General features: G+C 47.5%; 1 protein-coding gene across 1 annotated transcript; it reads left to right on the top strand.

The window, feature by feature from the left end:
* Positions 1–329: 329 nt before the first annotated feature.
* Positions 330–3,259, top strand: LOC109769588 (xylan O-acetyltransferase 13). The gene is made up of 5 exons (XM_020328319.4): positions 330–1,054; positions 1,740–1,911; positions 2,002–2,210; positions 2,385–2,540; positions 2,656–3,259. The coding sequence occupies exons 1-5, from the start codon at positions 483–485 to the stop codon at positions 3,002–3,004; spliced, it is 1,458 nt and encodes a 485-aa protein (XP_020183908.1). The 5' UTR covers positions 330–482; the 3' UTR covers positions 3,005–3,259.
* The last annotated feature ends 13,347 nt before the right edge of the window (positions 3,260–16,606 follow it).

Raw genomic sequence — 16,606 nt, 5'->3', positions numbered from 1 at the left:
AGACTTCTTTCCCTGTACACCGCCTTTCCGTTGCTTAAGTTCTAAATATCATATCCTGAAAGTGACACGCGCAAACGCAAGCACGTTGAAATAAATATATTTTGCTTTTTGCTGTGCTAGCTCCTCCTCTGTTGAATGGCTGGTGTGACTCTGGTGTGGTGTGGTCTGGTGGATTTGATTGATAGATAGAAGTGTCGGCACCAGAAACCAGCACTTGTACCTTTACCGCCTTTTGCTTTTATTAAACAAACTAGCCTTACATTATGGACACTGGCAGAGCACATGCGTGGAGTGAGCATGAGCCTGACATATAAAATCATCTGCAAATTCGGAGCTGGGTAGACCAAACTTACAAACACCACCCATCGTCACCTCTCTTGCAGCTTCAAACTTTCAGCGCCAGTACCAACCTGCTGCACATTCTTATACCTTTGAGTTAGCTTACAGGAGGTTGCACTGCGGGCAGGCGGTCAGGGTGATCGATGATGATGAAGGTTAGCCCAAGGGTCAGCGTTCACGTTTGCTTGTGCAGCACTAGACATGGGAAGGAGTGCCCCCATTACAACAATAAAAGAGGGGACAGCGCCACAGCCGATTCACCAGAGAAAATGAAGCCGGAGCAGGCCGCCCACAACAAGATGACCACGGCAACGTCCTCCCCGTCCCCTGTCGTCGGCCTGCGGGGCGTGGTGAGCTCCCTCGTCGCCTTCTTCATCGTCGTCAGCACCGTCTCCCTGCTCTTCGACCGCGGCCACGAGTCGCAGGTGCAGCTGGCGGTGCAGCACCGGCACCAGGAGGTGAAGGTGGCCGCGGCCGGGAGCCGCGAGGCGCAGGTGCAGTGGACGGACGAGCTCATGGGCGAGGCCGTGAGGGGCTCCGGCGAGGAGTGCAACTGGTCCGTGGGGCGGTGGGTGTACGACAACGCCTCCCAGCCGCTCTACTCCGGCCTCAACTGCTCCTTCATCTTCGACGAGGTCGCCTGCGAGAAGTATGGCCGGAATGACACCAGGTACCAGTACTGGAGATGGCAGCCCGATGGATGTGATCTTCCAAGGTATGGCTGGTTTTGTTACATTTACATACATGCATGTTTCTCTAGAAAGAATAGTTGAGTTGAGAGTGGTTTTCTAGCTCGGTTTTGTTCATTCATGCCAACAACAAAAAAATGCAGCATGCCTGAAACTATATAGTACTGCACTGCTACTACCTACATGCTCTGTCAGTGTTGCGAAATTTCGAAATTGAACTCTTGGGGAGTAAAAAGAAAGAGTTTTATCTTTTCTGGAATATAAGGGAATTAAAACCTTAGCTGCTTGGCCTCTAGCTGAAAGCCTTAAACCAAAGGATGCATGATAACTAGCAATTGAACACCTGGAGATGGCAAAATGGGTGGGATTGGCCTGCTGAACCAGAGGGTAGCGAAAGATCAACAATGATAAATTTCCATTTTTTTTCTTGCTTTGTTCACCACGCAATTCCATACACCTGCATGGCTAGAAACAGATCATATATATGGCATGGCATCCAGTCATTCACGCCTAGTACTGTCAAAGGGTCAATAGTATTTGTGACATGCGGGCTATTTTTTACATGTTGAAACAGATTCAACGCCAGAAAATAGTTATATGATTGCTCTGCCTCTGCTCCCAAAGAAAGGAACCAACGGATAGTGAAAGATCATGAGTTGTGAGAATTTCACATCTTGTTCTTATTTCTGTTATGTTGAAACTGTGAAACAGGTTCAACGCCACAAAACTGCTCGAAAAGCTGAGGAACAAGAGGATGGTCTTCGTCGGCGACTCAATCAACAGGAACCAATGGGTCTCCATGGTGTGCATGGTGGAGGCCTCCATCCCTGAAGGCCAGAAGATGCGCGTTTACAACGGCTCACTCATCTCCTTCACGGCATTCGTATGTTCCTCAATCTCTGAACACTTGAAAGAATATACTGGAAGTAAGGCATGCCACTTTCTGTCAGCTGATCGAGACGCACTGTTTCAGGAATACAATGCGACAATCGACTTCTACTGGTCGCCGCTGATACTGGAATCCAACAGCGACAACCCGATAATTCACCGGGTTGAGTACCGGATCATACGGGCGGAGAAGATTGAGAAGCATGCCCGTGCCTGGGGCAATGCTGACGTTATTGTTTTCAACTCTTACCTTTGGTGGAGGAAGCAGAAGCCCGATATGAAGATGAAGGTCATGTAAGTACATCATTTTACACTCATTGCTTGTCAACAAAAGGAAAGAGTTATCTGAAACTGACGCGAACAAGTTGATAAAGTTTTGGATGCCATGAACTGGGATTTGAAATTAGTAACAAATATAAATATAATTGAGCTAGCATGATGAGTGATGAACATCTTCACCATGTGCAGGTATGGTTCATTCGAGGATGGTGATGCAAAGCTAGACGAAGTGGAGATGGTGGAAGGTTTTGAGATTGCTCTTAAGAAACTAACGGAGTGGGTGGGAGCGAACGTCAACAACAAGACTAAAATCTATTTCGCAGGCTCGTCGCCTACCCATACCTGGTGAGACCAAAAACTGAAACCTATCCATCAACCGTTAAACCTGACAACCTGACAACCAACAGATTAAATTTACAAGTATATCACACAATCTTCTCACACATAAACAAACTTTCAGGGCGAGCGACTGGGGCGGAGACGACAGCAACAAGTGCCTGAACGAGTCGGAGCCGATCCAGAAGGTCGGGTACAAAGGCGCGACCACGGACTACAGCATGATGGACATGGCGAAGCAGATCTTCAGGCCACTGGAGCAGAAAGGCATAAACGTTCAGATACTCAACTTCACCCAGCTGACCGACTACCGCATCGACGCGCACCCCACCGTGTTCCGGCGGCAGTTCACCCCCCTCACGAAGGAGCAGATCGCCAACCCGAGCAGCTACGCCGACTGCACGCACTGGTGCCTCCCCGGCGTCCCGGACGTGTGGAACCACTTCCTCTACTCATATCTCGTGCAGAAATGATGTAAATATACATATACATGCCATTTCTTGTTCGTTCGGGGTTTTGTTGTTGCAGTTGTGGGAGGGTCTAGATTAGGCCGCTGCTGCCTTTATGTATAGGACATGCCCCGCGTCAAAAAAAAAAAGAAGGTTTCTCTGCACTTGCTTGTAAAGAGCCAAGGAAGTGTATATGAGTACTCCTACGTGGAAAGGGATTAAGGAGATGTTCATTTTGGAGGCGTGGGAACATATATATAATCCAGCCTGCAAATCTTATGACACCGTGTTTGGCTACTAGGGAAACGGAATGGGAGTTTGCTAGGCGATTAAGCTTGGGAAGTTGATTATTAATCTCAAACCCACGTTTGGTGTGTGGTGGGAATTAATGATGCGAATTTGAGAGAAGTTTCGTCCCGCGTGAACTAATAAGGGATTAGTGAGTCGAAAGCTAGTCTAACTTACGTATATATCATTGTGGATGTTTTTTTGGTGTTGCAAGAGTTGATTAGATCAACGGCTTATATTTTTTTTCCAGCAATGTTATGTCTTATAAAGCCAATCTAGCGGCCGTGGACTAAGAGGGATATAAAGGGTTTAAGTCTATTGGTGAGGACTTTGGCCACCGCTTTGATATGGCAGTTTTGAAGTGAGATGGGCCTAAAGGAGTTTGGTGTTCCCACGGTTTCCTTTTTTGGCAGTACTATGATGTGGGATATATTTATGTGTTCAGTGTCGGTGGTCCCATCGAAGAAGTCTTGGAAGCATTGGGTGATAGTTGGTTTAACGAGGTGCCAGAAGAAAGGGTCAAAGTCGTCGGCTTGCAAGGGGGTTCATGTGGAAGAAATCATGTTTAGTTTCCTGCTCAGTAAAAGCAGCATCAAGGGTGGAGAGCACGGGGATGATGGTTGGATAAATAGAGGCTAGGCGAAGTTCCAATAGGTGGGAGCTATGGAGTCAGAGATTTTAGTGAAGACTTGCTTGAGGATGGAGGCTTTGTGATTGTGACTGAAGAAATCAGTGCCTTAGTGATAGATGGAGTGAATTCTATTTATTTTTTTGCAAACTCTACAAGGTGGAAGCAATGAAATAGTGCAAATTTTCACCTCCCTCAACCGCAGTCATAATCTTGGCACGTAGTTTCCAGAAGGCCCTTTTCATGTCCGATCCATATTAATTGTCGCTGAAAGGGATGTATCTAGGTGTATTTTAGTGCTAGATACATCCGTTTGAGTAACAACTAACATGAATCGGAGGGTGTATTGTTTTTGGAAGGATCACGACTGCAATTTTTTTGGTTAAAGATTCTGTAGGTGAGGGTTGGCAATTTTCTTTTTGAAGGTCTAGGAGTTGAATAATTTTTTACAATTTTTTTCACGTAGTTGGGCCGGAACCCCGGACCAGGCCCATTTTTTAGGGCACATCGTGTGCGTTGAAGTGCGGCAGTGAGGGAGGCTGTCAAGTTGGCCTGTGGGCCCAAATTGGTGGACCAAGCTTTTTGAACAATCTATTGACATGCTCGAAAGATGGCCCAGCCCACTTCGAATTTGAATTGGTTCGTGCACGGGAGAACAGTGTTGATTTGGACTAGCAGGGGTACGTGATCGGAGGTAAATCTGGTTAGTGACGAAAGAGTTGTATTAGGAAAGTAGTCATTCCAAACTAAGTTAAAGAAAGGTCAATCGATTCGTTCTATCCTAGGGATTCCAGATTGTTTGTCCATATAAGGCGTCTATCGAGAAGGGGCAGTTCCATAAGGGCAAGGGAGTTAAGGGTGTCAAAGTTAGCAACAGAAGCGGTTCCGCGGCAGTCCTGATCGCCGACAAGGAGATGTGATGGTCGAGAGAACAACGAGGTAGGAAGGAGAAAAGTTTTGGAGAGAGTAGAAGTGCTAAGCGTTTTTTTTAGGAAACAGCAGGACTCTGCTGCGTATTTTTATTAATTTTCAAATAAAAGATACAAAAGTAGTTCATGAAAGTGAAAAAGGAACTATACAACAAAGAAAAATAAAACTAAGAAAAGCTAGAGAAAAACAAACAAACAACACATACAACAATAACAATTACATCCTCCTTCTGAAACAGCATATTATCTGAACGTTGCAACCCAATCTGCCATCCCACTGTACTCCTGCCTTCTTGCCCTATGTATGAGCCTCCTCTTTGAATTTGCGCCTGGAAGCATACAAGTTTGGGGGAATCTTTTTAAATGTGAAGTCATTCCTTGTTTTCCATATTGCCCAAGAAACAAGAATTATGATTTCCAATGTAAAAGGCAAACCGAGAAGGTGCTTGAGATGAGCCACTTCATCCTGTAAATTTGTGTTCTGGGGCTGCCATGAGGGACACACATATTGCCAACAGAGTTGGAGCATACTGGCATTGGAAAAAGAGATGTAACATAGCTCATAAAGATGTAAAAGATACAAAAGTAGTTCATGAAAGTGAAAAAGGAACTATACAGCAAAGAAGAATAAAACTAAGAAAAGCTAGAGAAAAACAAACAAACGGCACATACAACAATAACAATTACATCCTCTTTCTAAAACAACATATTATCTGATGATCTCTTGTTTCCAGAGAGCGATGGTTGCACATTACGCAGGTGTAATCCTCAATGAAGAAATTTTTCCGGTGTAACATAGCTCTAGTATTTAATCTGTTGAAGATCAATAGCCAGTAGAAAAGTGCTAAGTGTTGATTAACTGAAAGCAATTCGGCTAGCACATCCACACATCTCCAAGACCTCGAACATTCTAGGTAAAAATTAATAGGATAGAATGCTCCTTGATCTCTCTTCAAGAGCTTACACAGCCTGATTCCAAGCTTTCCTTTGAGAGGTGGTTTGAACTCAAAACTCATGGTGGATATGCTTGTTCTTCTCCCGTCAGTTTTCTTTTGCTGCCTGCATCTTGTACTGTCCCAAGTCAGACTCCACAGGTGCTTAGCATGATCAATGTGAAACCTTTCTCTGTGAAGGCCCAGTCTAGTTTCTCTGGAATGGGAGCTTAGATGCCCCCTAGCCTCGCTTCGGGCAATCACCCGGATCAGCTCTGACCACGTGCCTCTCCTCCTCTCCACCGCCGACGATCGGCCTCCGGTTCCGCCGCGATTCCGGTTTGAGCTCTTCTGGCTCAACCAGGCGGGCTTCCTCGAGGCGGTTGCGGCTAAGTGGATTTCCGCGCGCGCCTCTCCTCACCGCTCCATGTCCGATGTTGACTCGTGATAGTTTTGCGCCAAGCTCGCCCGCCAATTTATGAAGGGTTGGGGCGCGAACCTTGGGCGAGACCTTCGCGAGCGCAAAAAAGCCCTCCTGACGGCCATCCAGACCTTGGACACCCGCGCGGACACTTCCGGGATCTCCCCCGACAAGTGGATGCTGCGATATGATCTCGAGGATCAGCTCTCGACCATCTACACAGACGAAGAGGCTTACTGGAGGCTTCGGGGTACCAAAAGATGGGTGCTCCATGGAGACGCCAATACGGCGTACTTCCAGGCGATCGCGAATGGGCGACGTAGACGGAACTCCATCCATTGCCTGTGGGATGGAGATTCCCAACTTGTCCGCCCCTCGGATATTTGTGTCCATCTAGACGGCTTTTATAAAGCCCTCCCCCCACCCCTCGGGGTGGGGTAGCACTGGCCCCCGACACTTGGTCGGGCCGCCAGCTAGTGACTGCCGAGGCTAATGCCACTTTGGTGGCGCCTTTCTCGGAGGACGAGGTCCTCGCGGCCATAAAGGGTATGAGCCCCTCCTCGGCTCCGGGGCCGGATGGACTGCCAGTGATGTTTTTCAAAACGTTCTGGCAAACCATCAAGCCGGAGGTCATGGCCCTCTTCGACGAATTCTTCTCGGGGACCATGGACCTTGGGCGCCTGAACTATGGGTTCATCACCCTCATCCCCAAAGTTCCGGGTGCTTCGGATATTCGCCAATTCCGGCCTATCACTGTGATCAATGTGATATTCCGGATCCTGGCCAAAGGGTACGCCAATAGGGTGACCCTTTTGGCTGATTCTGTCACTCACCCCAACCAATCCGCCTTCATTCAGGGGCGGTTTATTTTGGATGGGGTATTAGTCTTCCACGAAGTCCTTCACGAAGTCTGAGCCAAACACCATCGGGCGGTCTTCCTGAAGCTTGACTTCCACAAGGCCTATGATACGGTTCATTGGCCCTTCCTTCGGGAAGTCCTGCTCCGCAAGGGTTTCTATGACCGGTGGGTGACCAGAGTGATGCAACTCGTTTCCTGCGGTCGGACCGCGGTTAACATTAACGGCGAGATCGGGTCCTACTTCCCCACTCTATGTGGGGTTCGCCAGGGCGACCCGTTCTCCCCGTTTCTGTTTAACATGGTGGTCGATGCCCTTGCTGTTATCCTGGATAAGGCCAAATCTGCTGGCCATATCCACGGCTTAGTCCCTCACCTGGTAGGAGGGGGAGGGGTCTCCCTTCTACAGTATGCTGACGACACCATAATAATGGTGGAGGGCTCCGCCTTCGACATTGCCAACCTGAAGTTCCTCCTCCTATGCTTCCAACAGATGTCTGGACTCACAATCAACTTCGATAAGAGCGAAGTGATGATTCTTGGCTACCCTCCTGAGGAGGCCCAGGCCATTGCTGACCGGCTAAACTGTCGACTGGGTACTTTCCCCACAACCTATTTGGGGATCCCCATTAGTGACTCGCGACTCACCGTGGCTGACCTGCGCCCGACTGTGACCCGGATGCAGCACCGGGTGGAGCCTTGGAAGGGGCGGTGGCTTTCGAAGGCCGCCAGGGTGATCCTCATCAACTCCTCGCTTGCCAGTCTCCTATGGTTTCTCATGAGCTTCTACAGCCTCCATGAGACGCTCCATCAGGAGATCGCCAAGTACCAGTCCAGGTTTTTCTGGGCAGGCGAGGGAGACAAGCAGAAGTACCATATGGTGAGCTGGCCCGACATCTGCAAACCCAAGGACCATGGGGGTCTAGGGATCTTGTCTTCTCGGCGCATGAACATTGCTCTCCTGACCCGATGGCTCTGGCGTATCGCCAATGGGGATGGAGGCCTCTGGCTCACCATCATCAGGAATAAGTACCTCCAGGGCCACCCCCTTGCTTTCTGCCAGCGCTCTAGCGGCTCCCAGTTCTGGCAGGCTGTGATCCAGCTTCTTCCCGTGCTCCGCATTGGCACATCCATCTCGGTTGGCTCCGGGTCGTCGACCCTGTTCTGGTTCGATCGTTGGCTAGGGGACTCCCCCCTGGCCGCTCGCTTCCCGGAACTATTCACCATAGCGGTTGACCCTCGGGTCTCTGTTGAGACGGTCCTTATTGACTTAGGGCGTCTCGCCTTCCGGCGCTCCTTCGGCCCACATGAGGTGGCCGCCTGGGACTCCCTCCTCCAGGACATCGCGCTTCTTCCGATGGACGTCGAGGACGCCCCTGACTCCATCTCTTGGCGTCTAGAGTCCTCTGGCCGCTTCTCCACTAAATCCTTATACGCGGCCATCGCTCCCTCGACGGCTCCTGAGCCCTTTAGTCTAATCTGGGACATTCGCCTTCCTCTGAAGATCCGGATTTTCCTGTGGCAGTGGATCCGGGGACGCCTTCCCTCTGGGGTTGAGGTCCTCGAACGTAATGGACCAGGAGATGGGATTTGCCCCTTGTGTGGCACGGTCGAGGATGCTAACCACATCTTCTTCTCTTGCTCCACAGCCCAATTCCCGTGGTCCTGTTTCCGCGAGACGGTTGGTGGACAGTGGTGTAATACCAACTTCCCCGACTTACTTGCTGAGATTCACGCCTCCCCCCCCCGCTACCGCCACATTCGTTGGTTGTGCGTCGGGGTTCTCGCCTGGACGCTTTGGACCATCCATAACAAGCTTGTCATTCAGAAAGTGCCTCTTCGACGTGCGACTGATGCTGTCTTCAAAATGTGTGGTTTCTTGCAGCTCTGGCGGCCGCTTAGCCGCCCCCAGGACCGGGACGTCATCAACGCCCTCCTCGCCGACCTTCGCTTGATGGCAGTCCGCATGGCGCCCCCGCTGCTGCCCCTCCTCCGGAGCCCGATTAGAGTTCGGGCTGCTGGGCGTGAGTGTGTTGTGTTTTCTGTTTCCAGGGCTTGTTGAGCTGTGCCCCCAGCAGTAACCCCTTTGTGTACTTGTGTTTGTCTGAGACTTGTTTGTGTGTGCGTGTGTGTGAACCTTATTGGATGTTGGCTTGGGCGGTTTGCTTTATAATATAAAGCAGGGCGAAAGCCTTTTTCGGTAAGGCCCGGTCTATTGTTACATTCCATCCAGGATCGAATTATGAATTCATGGACTCAACTTCGTGTATGACTGGTACTGAACTGTGAACTCCTTCGATTTCATATAAGATATTTTCTGTCCATGGTATGAATCAATACATACTTTATGTGAAGAGCAGCACATTGAGTCCAGAAACGCATCTCTATGCTGGTGAGTAAGTCCTGCGTGATACTTAATTGTACTTTTCTTTGTAGAAACGAACAAAAAGTTACTATACGATAAGTTGATCGCTAATAACATACCATATGGTGTTGCTACTTCTTCATTTAGAACTGCAAATTGGTATCTGCAACAGGAATTAATGTTCAACTTATACAACAATATTTATATTTTGCCGTCGAAACAAATCCAAATTTATTTCAGCTAACACTAGAAAGTTCTTTATTCTTTACTATTTTCCCTACATTTAAGAGAGAGAAAATCAAATGTGAAATTCCTCCGGTTTATGGCTGCCATTCCAGAATTGGTTGAGAGTAACAAAGTCATCAAAACAACCATTTCAACTTGCAGAATTCACCAGTAACAAATGGTCTTTTAACAACTCCAACTAATCCATCACTCATCACCTGAAATGAAGCCCGGATGGCTGCGTACACTAGCTCAAAGATGACGACGAACCTGTTAGGGCATCTGTTGTCTACTGCTCAATTCATTGAGGCAGCGTGTTTGCTTGAAGAAAATAATCAAAAAGATCCATTTTTTCCTTGTCTTTATTTTCTCATTGCCAACTGCGCTGAGTTTACCCATGTCAAACTTGATTAGAGTATTTCTAACAGATCACGCAAACTGGGCCATCTGGTATAATAACCGCCAGTTTGCAGGATGCATCCCGTAAACCCGGTCCCGAACAGATCCTCTAAATCCGGCCGTCTTGAAAAAAAAATTGTGGGATCCCGAATCCGTGAGCCTATTTCTTCTATATCTACGGGATTTCGCCCGGTTTTGGAGGCTCCCCTTTCCTTTGGGGAAAGTGTTTGGGGCCGGGGCACCGGCGCAAACATTGGGCCGGTCTCCCTCTTCCTCGCGTCTCCTTCATGGGCGCGCGGAAGCCCTCTTCTTCTGCCCCCTCCTCCCCACCCCTTCCCCATCCCTTCCCCTCTTCCCGAGCTGCGACTGGGCCACCACGAGCTACTTCGCCGGCGGCCAGGCTCCCCTCGCCGACTGCCATGGCTGCCTGCCTCCATGGCCAGATCCATCCCCTACCTCAAGCCTTCACACGGGCGCATCCCCTCCCCCCCTTCCTCCTCCCCCTCCCCCCCCCCGGCTGCGACTGGGCGACCACGACCTCCATCGCCGGCGGCCAGGCGCTCCCTCGCCGGCCGCCATGGCTGCCTGCAGCCATGCCCGGATCCTCCCACGTATACAAGTGTTGCAACCGTCACCTAGAAAAGCTTCAACAACCGTTGAAAAAGCTTCAACCATAGACATAGAAAGCTTCAATGGCATTGCACAACAAGGGAAAGCTGCAACCGTTGTTGGATTTTGCTACTACCGGCAAAGCTTTTTGCTACATCCATCAGGCAGAGCTACGACCTCGCGAGGACGACAACGATTTTTTTTGCTGCAACCGTAGCAGGCTTTTGCTACTACCGTTGGAGGTTTTTGCTACATCCAGTAGATAAAAAAGCTTCAACCAGACAACAAAATACAGGAAAAGTTACAGCCGTTTTGACAAAAAGCTTCAACCCACAGATGAAAAAGCTTCAAACAGAGATTGAGAAAATCCTCCTCAACGACGACCATGGCGTCTCTCTGTGTTTTTGTTGCAACCGCAGAGTAAAAAGCTGCAACCCTTTGTGAAAAAAGCTTCAAGATAGGTGAAAAAAGCTTCAATTGGCACGGTGGAAAGCTTCAATCCACGAGAAAAGCTTCAACAGGCATAGAGAAAAGCTTCAACGATGAGATAAAAAGCTTCAACCTGACTCGCCAATGGCAGCGAGCAGCGACGTTGAGAGCTGCGTCGGCGACACGACAGTCCAGCGACGACGGCGGCTGCTAGGTGCTGCGACGACAAGGGATGCCGGTGTGCTTCAAGACGGCGCCATTTTTTGCTACGAGGGGGCGATGGGGCTTTCTGCTGGACCGTGGGGGCGAGTACGGATGCTGCGACGGGGACGAGGACGGCGGCTGGCGGCGACAGGGACGGAGAGCGCATCCAGCAGCGTGGGACTAGGGGGGGAGGAGGTCCAGGTGAGGGGGCTAGTCGCCGGCGACAGGAGCGGCTGGGGTGAGGACGCGGTGAAGAAGAAGAGGAAGAAGTCAATGCGGGGGAAGGGGACTCGAGGAACAGATCTGACGGCTCAAGCTCGCGGATCGGACGGCTGGGCCTTGACCGGCCCAACGATTGGGCCGGTGCGCCGGCGCAGATCACTGCCCTTCCTTTGGCGAGAGGGAAATTTCAGCTCCAACCACTTTTCTCGCAGCAGGCGCCATGGCTTCCCGAGCTTGATTCCGGCCAAATCTCACCACTGCCGCCGCACGCGAGTTGCCACACACCGCCGTTGCCGCACATGAGCTGCCGCATGTTGTTGTTGCCGCCGCCCGCGAGCTGCCGCACGTCGCTGCCGCCGTCGTGGCCCGCCGCTGCCCACGAGCTAGCTAGCTATTGCTGCTACTGTCGCCACCGCGAGCTAGCTAGCTGCCGCCGCCGCGAGCTAGCTAGCTCACTGCTGCCGCCACCGCGAGCTAGCTGCTGCTGCCTGCTCGTTGCGTCCGTCCATGTGGTCTATGTCTTGCTCCACGGCGGCCGTCACCGGCAAGACGCGCGCCCCTCCTCTGTATCTGATGAGATCCTCGCGATGGATGCATCGAGACGGATTCAATTGTAATTTAACGAAAGTTTTTAGGGGGGTTTGTGCAATTTCATGGGGACAATGAAATATTTTACGAGATTTGTTCTGCCGGAACAAAAGTCATACTGTAAAAATGCGAAAAACATTTTGGGGTATCCTTTAAACCGATTTTTGCGGGACGGGATATACGGAATCTGCTAAAGATGCTCTTATGTTGTGGTGTTCTTCTATGATAAGGCAACAATGCCGCTGACAGTGATAAGGTCACTCGGTTGAGCTCCCCGGCACTATTGCAGCTTCTAAGCTTGATTGTGCCAAGGTTGATTCCCGTGTTCCTCTGCCTTTCTAGAAACCATTCATTTTATAGCTAAATAATAAGCATACACTGGATCTTTTATTTTTTCGGGAAACCTACACTAGATCTAACTTGTCCGAAGTTTTAATTTTTTCTTACTGATAAACAAAGTTTAGTCTGAGGATTGCTGAATTTGAGTTACACACCAGAGTCTCAGTTATGGAATATTTTTATAATGAATAGGCAATGGAAAATCCTAAATTGGAATATTAGGGGATGGAAGACAAAGACAAGTGGTTAGCTCTCTCTAATAAAATTGAGGAATCTTAATGTGATATAATCTGCCTGCAAGAGACCAAAAGACAATCAATTGACTCTGCTTTCCTTTAAAAGTCCATGCCCAAAAGATTTAACAAGTTTGAATATGTGCCATCTGTTGGAGCAGCTGGTGGATTACTAATGGCCTGGAATGATAAGATTTTTACTGAAGTTAAAGTATTTGGCAGTCAATATGCTCTATCCATTGAATTCACACCCAATTACAATGATAGCAAGTGGATCTTGACCAATATTTATGGGCCTTGCCAAAATGATAAAAGAGCTGAATTTATTGATTGGTTTGAAAACATTGATATGCCCACAGACTAGGATTGGCTAGTTTTGGGAGATTTTAACTACATAAGGTATCCTTGCAATAGAAGCAGACCTGGTGGAGATATTCATGACATGATGAATTTTAATGCTGCAATTACTAATCTGGGCCTTGTGGAAATTCCCTTGAAGGGCAGAAACTTTACTTGGAGTAATATGCAGGAAGCCCCTTTGCTTGAAAATTTGGACTGGTGTTTTTCCTCAGAATCATGGACCCTCAATTACCCCAGTACTAGTTCTTATTGTCTTGCCAAACCCATTTCAGACCATGCCCCATGTATTGTTTAGACTGGTACAAGTATACCCAAGTCAAATATATTCAAGTTTGAGAATTATTGGTTGAAAATACCAGGGTTTCAAAACACTGTCAAAAACATTTGGGATCAAGAAGTTCAGGCTGACACAAGTGCCAAAAAAATTACAGCAAAATTCAAAAGACTGAGAAAAGGTCGAAAAATAATGGTCGAAAAACATTTCCCAACTGACCATGCTCATCAAGAATTCAAACCAGTTGATATTGTTGTTTGACATCTTGGAGGAATCTAGAGTGATTTCTACAGAAGAGTGTAATGGGAGGACTATAATCAAGCAACACCTAAGAAATCTACTGTCATAGCAGAACATATATTGAAAGCAAAGAGCAACAATTCGTTGGTTCAAATTTGGTGATGAAAATACTGACTTTTTTAGGCAAAAGCTACTATCAAATACAAAAACAACCACATTAAAACTTTTCTGGATGAGAACTTGGCGGAACACACTGAACATCAAGCCAAAGCATCCGTTCTATGTAGAGCATTCAAAGATAGAATGGGTACATCAAACCCAATGGATTTATTTTTCAATATGGATGAACTATTTTCAGATAGTCCATCCATCACAGAATTAGAGACACCATTCATCAAATAAGAAACTGATGGAGTTATCAAGGATCTTCCTTCAGACAAAGCACCTGGACCAGATGGATTTAATGCAGCTTTTATTAAAGCTTGTTGGAATATAATTGCTGAGGACTTTTATGAGCTCATCAATGGTTTTTATCTGGGAAAAATCAATCTGCAACCTATCAATGGTTCATTCATTTCTCTAATTCCCCAAAAGGACAATCTACAACATCCTGGAGACTTCAGGTCCATATCTCTGCTAAATTGCTCTATCAAAATTATTACAAAATTGATGGGCAACAGATTGCAAAAAATAATTCTTTAACTGGTGCATACCAATCAATATGGCTTCCTCAAAATAGACCCATCCAAGATTGTCTGGCATGGGCTTTTGAATTCATACATCAATGCCAGCAATCCGAACTACCAATGATTTTACTGAAACTTGACTTTGAGAAAGCATTTGATATGATAGAGCATGATACAATCTTTGAAATACTAAAAGCCAAAGGGTTTGGGAAGAGATGGGTAATGTGGACTAAAATGTTTTTCAGTTCAGGTTATTCATCTCTGATGCTAATGGGGTTCCTTGCAAGCAATTTCATTGCAAGAGGGGAGTAAGACAAGGAGATCCACTTCCCCCTCTCATCTTTGTTCTCATTGTTGATTTCCTTCAAACAATCTTGAATAAAGCAATGGTTGCTGGTCTCATTCAACACCCTCTCCCTTCAAACTCAAACCCAGATTTCCCAGTGATTCAGTATGCAGATGATACGATTTTGATCTTGCCTGCTTGTGCTAGACAATTACAACAAGTGGAGAACCTACTAAAGCATTTTGATGCTCATACTGGAATGAAGATAAACTTTCAAAAATCAATCATGATACCCATCAATGTGGAGGATACCTTATTTAATCAGCTACTCAGAATATTGGGCTGCAAAAAAGGAAATTTTCCATTTAATTATTTGGGACTCCCTTTAAGTGCCAACAGACTAAAAATTGAAGACTTCACCCCCACTTGGCAGCAAATAGAAAGAAGATTATCGGGATGCTCAACTATGCTTTCATATGATGGAAGACTTCTCTTGATAGAGTCGGTTTTCTCTGATTTGCCAATATTCTTTATGATCACATTAGCACTGCCTGCTTCAGTTACTACCCAGATTAATAAATACTTCAGAGCTTTTCTGTGGAGAAAATATTGGCAAATGATTGCAGGGCCTGCTCTGATTGCATGGGACAAGGTTTGTAGGCCCAAAGACAAAGGAGGTCTAGGCATTTTGGATGTAACAATTTACAACAAATCTGTTGGGAAACATAGCAGAAAACAAAAAAAAATTGCCCTACGAACACCCAGGAACAATATGAAGATGCATATCGAGTTTGGATCAACTATCATTACCGACTCTGGAGTGCAGCGGAAGTAGACGAGTCCGTTTAGATCGTACTTGGAGTCCGTCGAATGTCGATGACGATCCCGCGAACCACCCTTGAACGATCCCTCGAACGGAAGAACAAAAGCACGATCTCTCTACTTGGTGGCAAGCCTACGGTGTTCATGATCCGGCAGCGCTTCACCGTCCAGAGCTAATCGTTGCCGGAGAATTACAAGGAGGAGATTAGAACCACATGGGGCTTCTAATTATGAGGATTAGAGGTGGCTACGGCTAGCTCTAATTAGTCAACTAGGACAAACTAGAACTAGAACTAGATCAACTAGAGGAGGCTCCAAAACTTGTGTTCCATAGGGTGGAAATCCTATAGTATATATAGGTTTAGGGGAGAGGAGGGGGCGCCACAAAGGGGAAGTACTCCCCTCCCCTTGCGCCGGCCAAAGGGGAATGAGGAGTCCTTCCCCCACTAGGATTCAGCCTCCCCATAGGGGAAAGGGGGGGGTGGCGCCTCCCCTATTGGGCCCTTGTGGCCCAATTCCTTCTCCACCTCTTGGCCTTATTAGGCCCATTGATATTAAACTAAATATATATTTGTTCTGAAAAATTTCAGAGCATTATATATATAATTTAACATCCCCAGAAACATTTTCCACCTATATATAATTAATCGACAATACCCGGTATTACCCGATATTCACCGAAACCCTTTCGGTGACCCCGAAACGCTTCTGGAACCTCTCGGAACTATTCCGGATATTAATGAAGCAACTCCACAAATATATTCTCATTACTCCCATACCACTAACACTCAGCAGATCATTATTACCTTAAGCTTGTGACCCCGTAGGTTTGGTAAATCATAGACATGAACGAAACCCCTTCGTTCAGTGACTGATAGTGGAACCGTGGACATCCATATCGGTCCCATTGATTACAGGGATGATATTTGAGTGAAATTTTGGTTATCATGTGATCTTACCTTTGCTTCGTGATACTTTAAAGACCCGGTGTGCATCGATATCCTCCTGATTCATCACCATGCTCACTATACCGTTGCTCCCGTTACCGGTTTTGTTCTTCTTTCTTGTTAACGTGTTTCGGCATCCCCGTGACGTAGTCACCTGTGTCTAGCCAGACGATGATGGATGTCGTCACATCGAGAGGGCCCTAAGAATATCTCTCCATCGCCAGAGGAGCAAATCCCACTCTCGAGCTATCCGATCACTTGTCAAACTTTCCGGTGAGCCTGAAAGTTATCGTTATGATCACATTATTACAGATGACGTTTGAGCAACCCCAAAGTCCACCGTC

This window comes from Aegilops tauschii, chromosome 5 (genome assembly GCF_002575655.3).
Source record: "Aegilops tauschii subsp. strangulata cultivar AL8/78 chromosome 5, Aet v6.0, whole genome shotgun sequence".
Lineage (NCBI taxonomy): Eukaryota > Viridiplantae > Streptophyta > Magnoliopsida > Poales > Poaceae > Aegilops > Aegilops tauschii.
This window is presented reverse-complemented; position numbering and strand designations above follow the sequence as displayed.

Excerpts from the sequence above, each read along its gene's own strand:
- LOC109769588 (XM_020328319.4), top strand. The coding sequence starts at position 483 with ATGATGATGAAGGTTAGCCCAAGGGTCAGCGTTCACGTTTGCTTGTGC. Across the intron at positions 1,055-1,739 it reads GATGGATGTGATCTTCCAAG|GTTCAACGCCACAAAACTGC; the intron begins GTATGGCTGGTT and ends ACTGTGAAACAG. Across the intron at positions 2,541-2,655 it reads TCGTCGCCTACCCATACCTG|GGCGAGCGACTGGGGCGGAG; the intron begins GTGAGACCAAAA and ends ACAAACTTTCAG.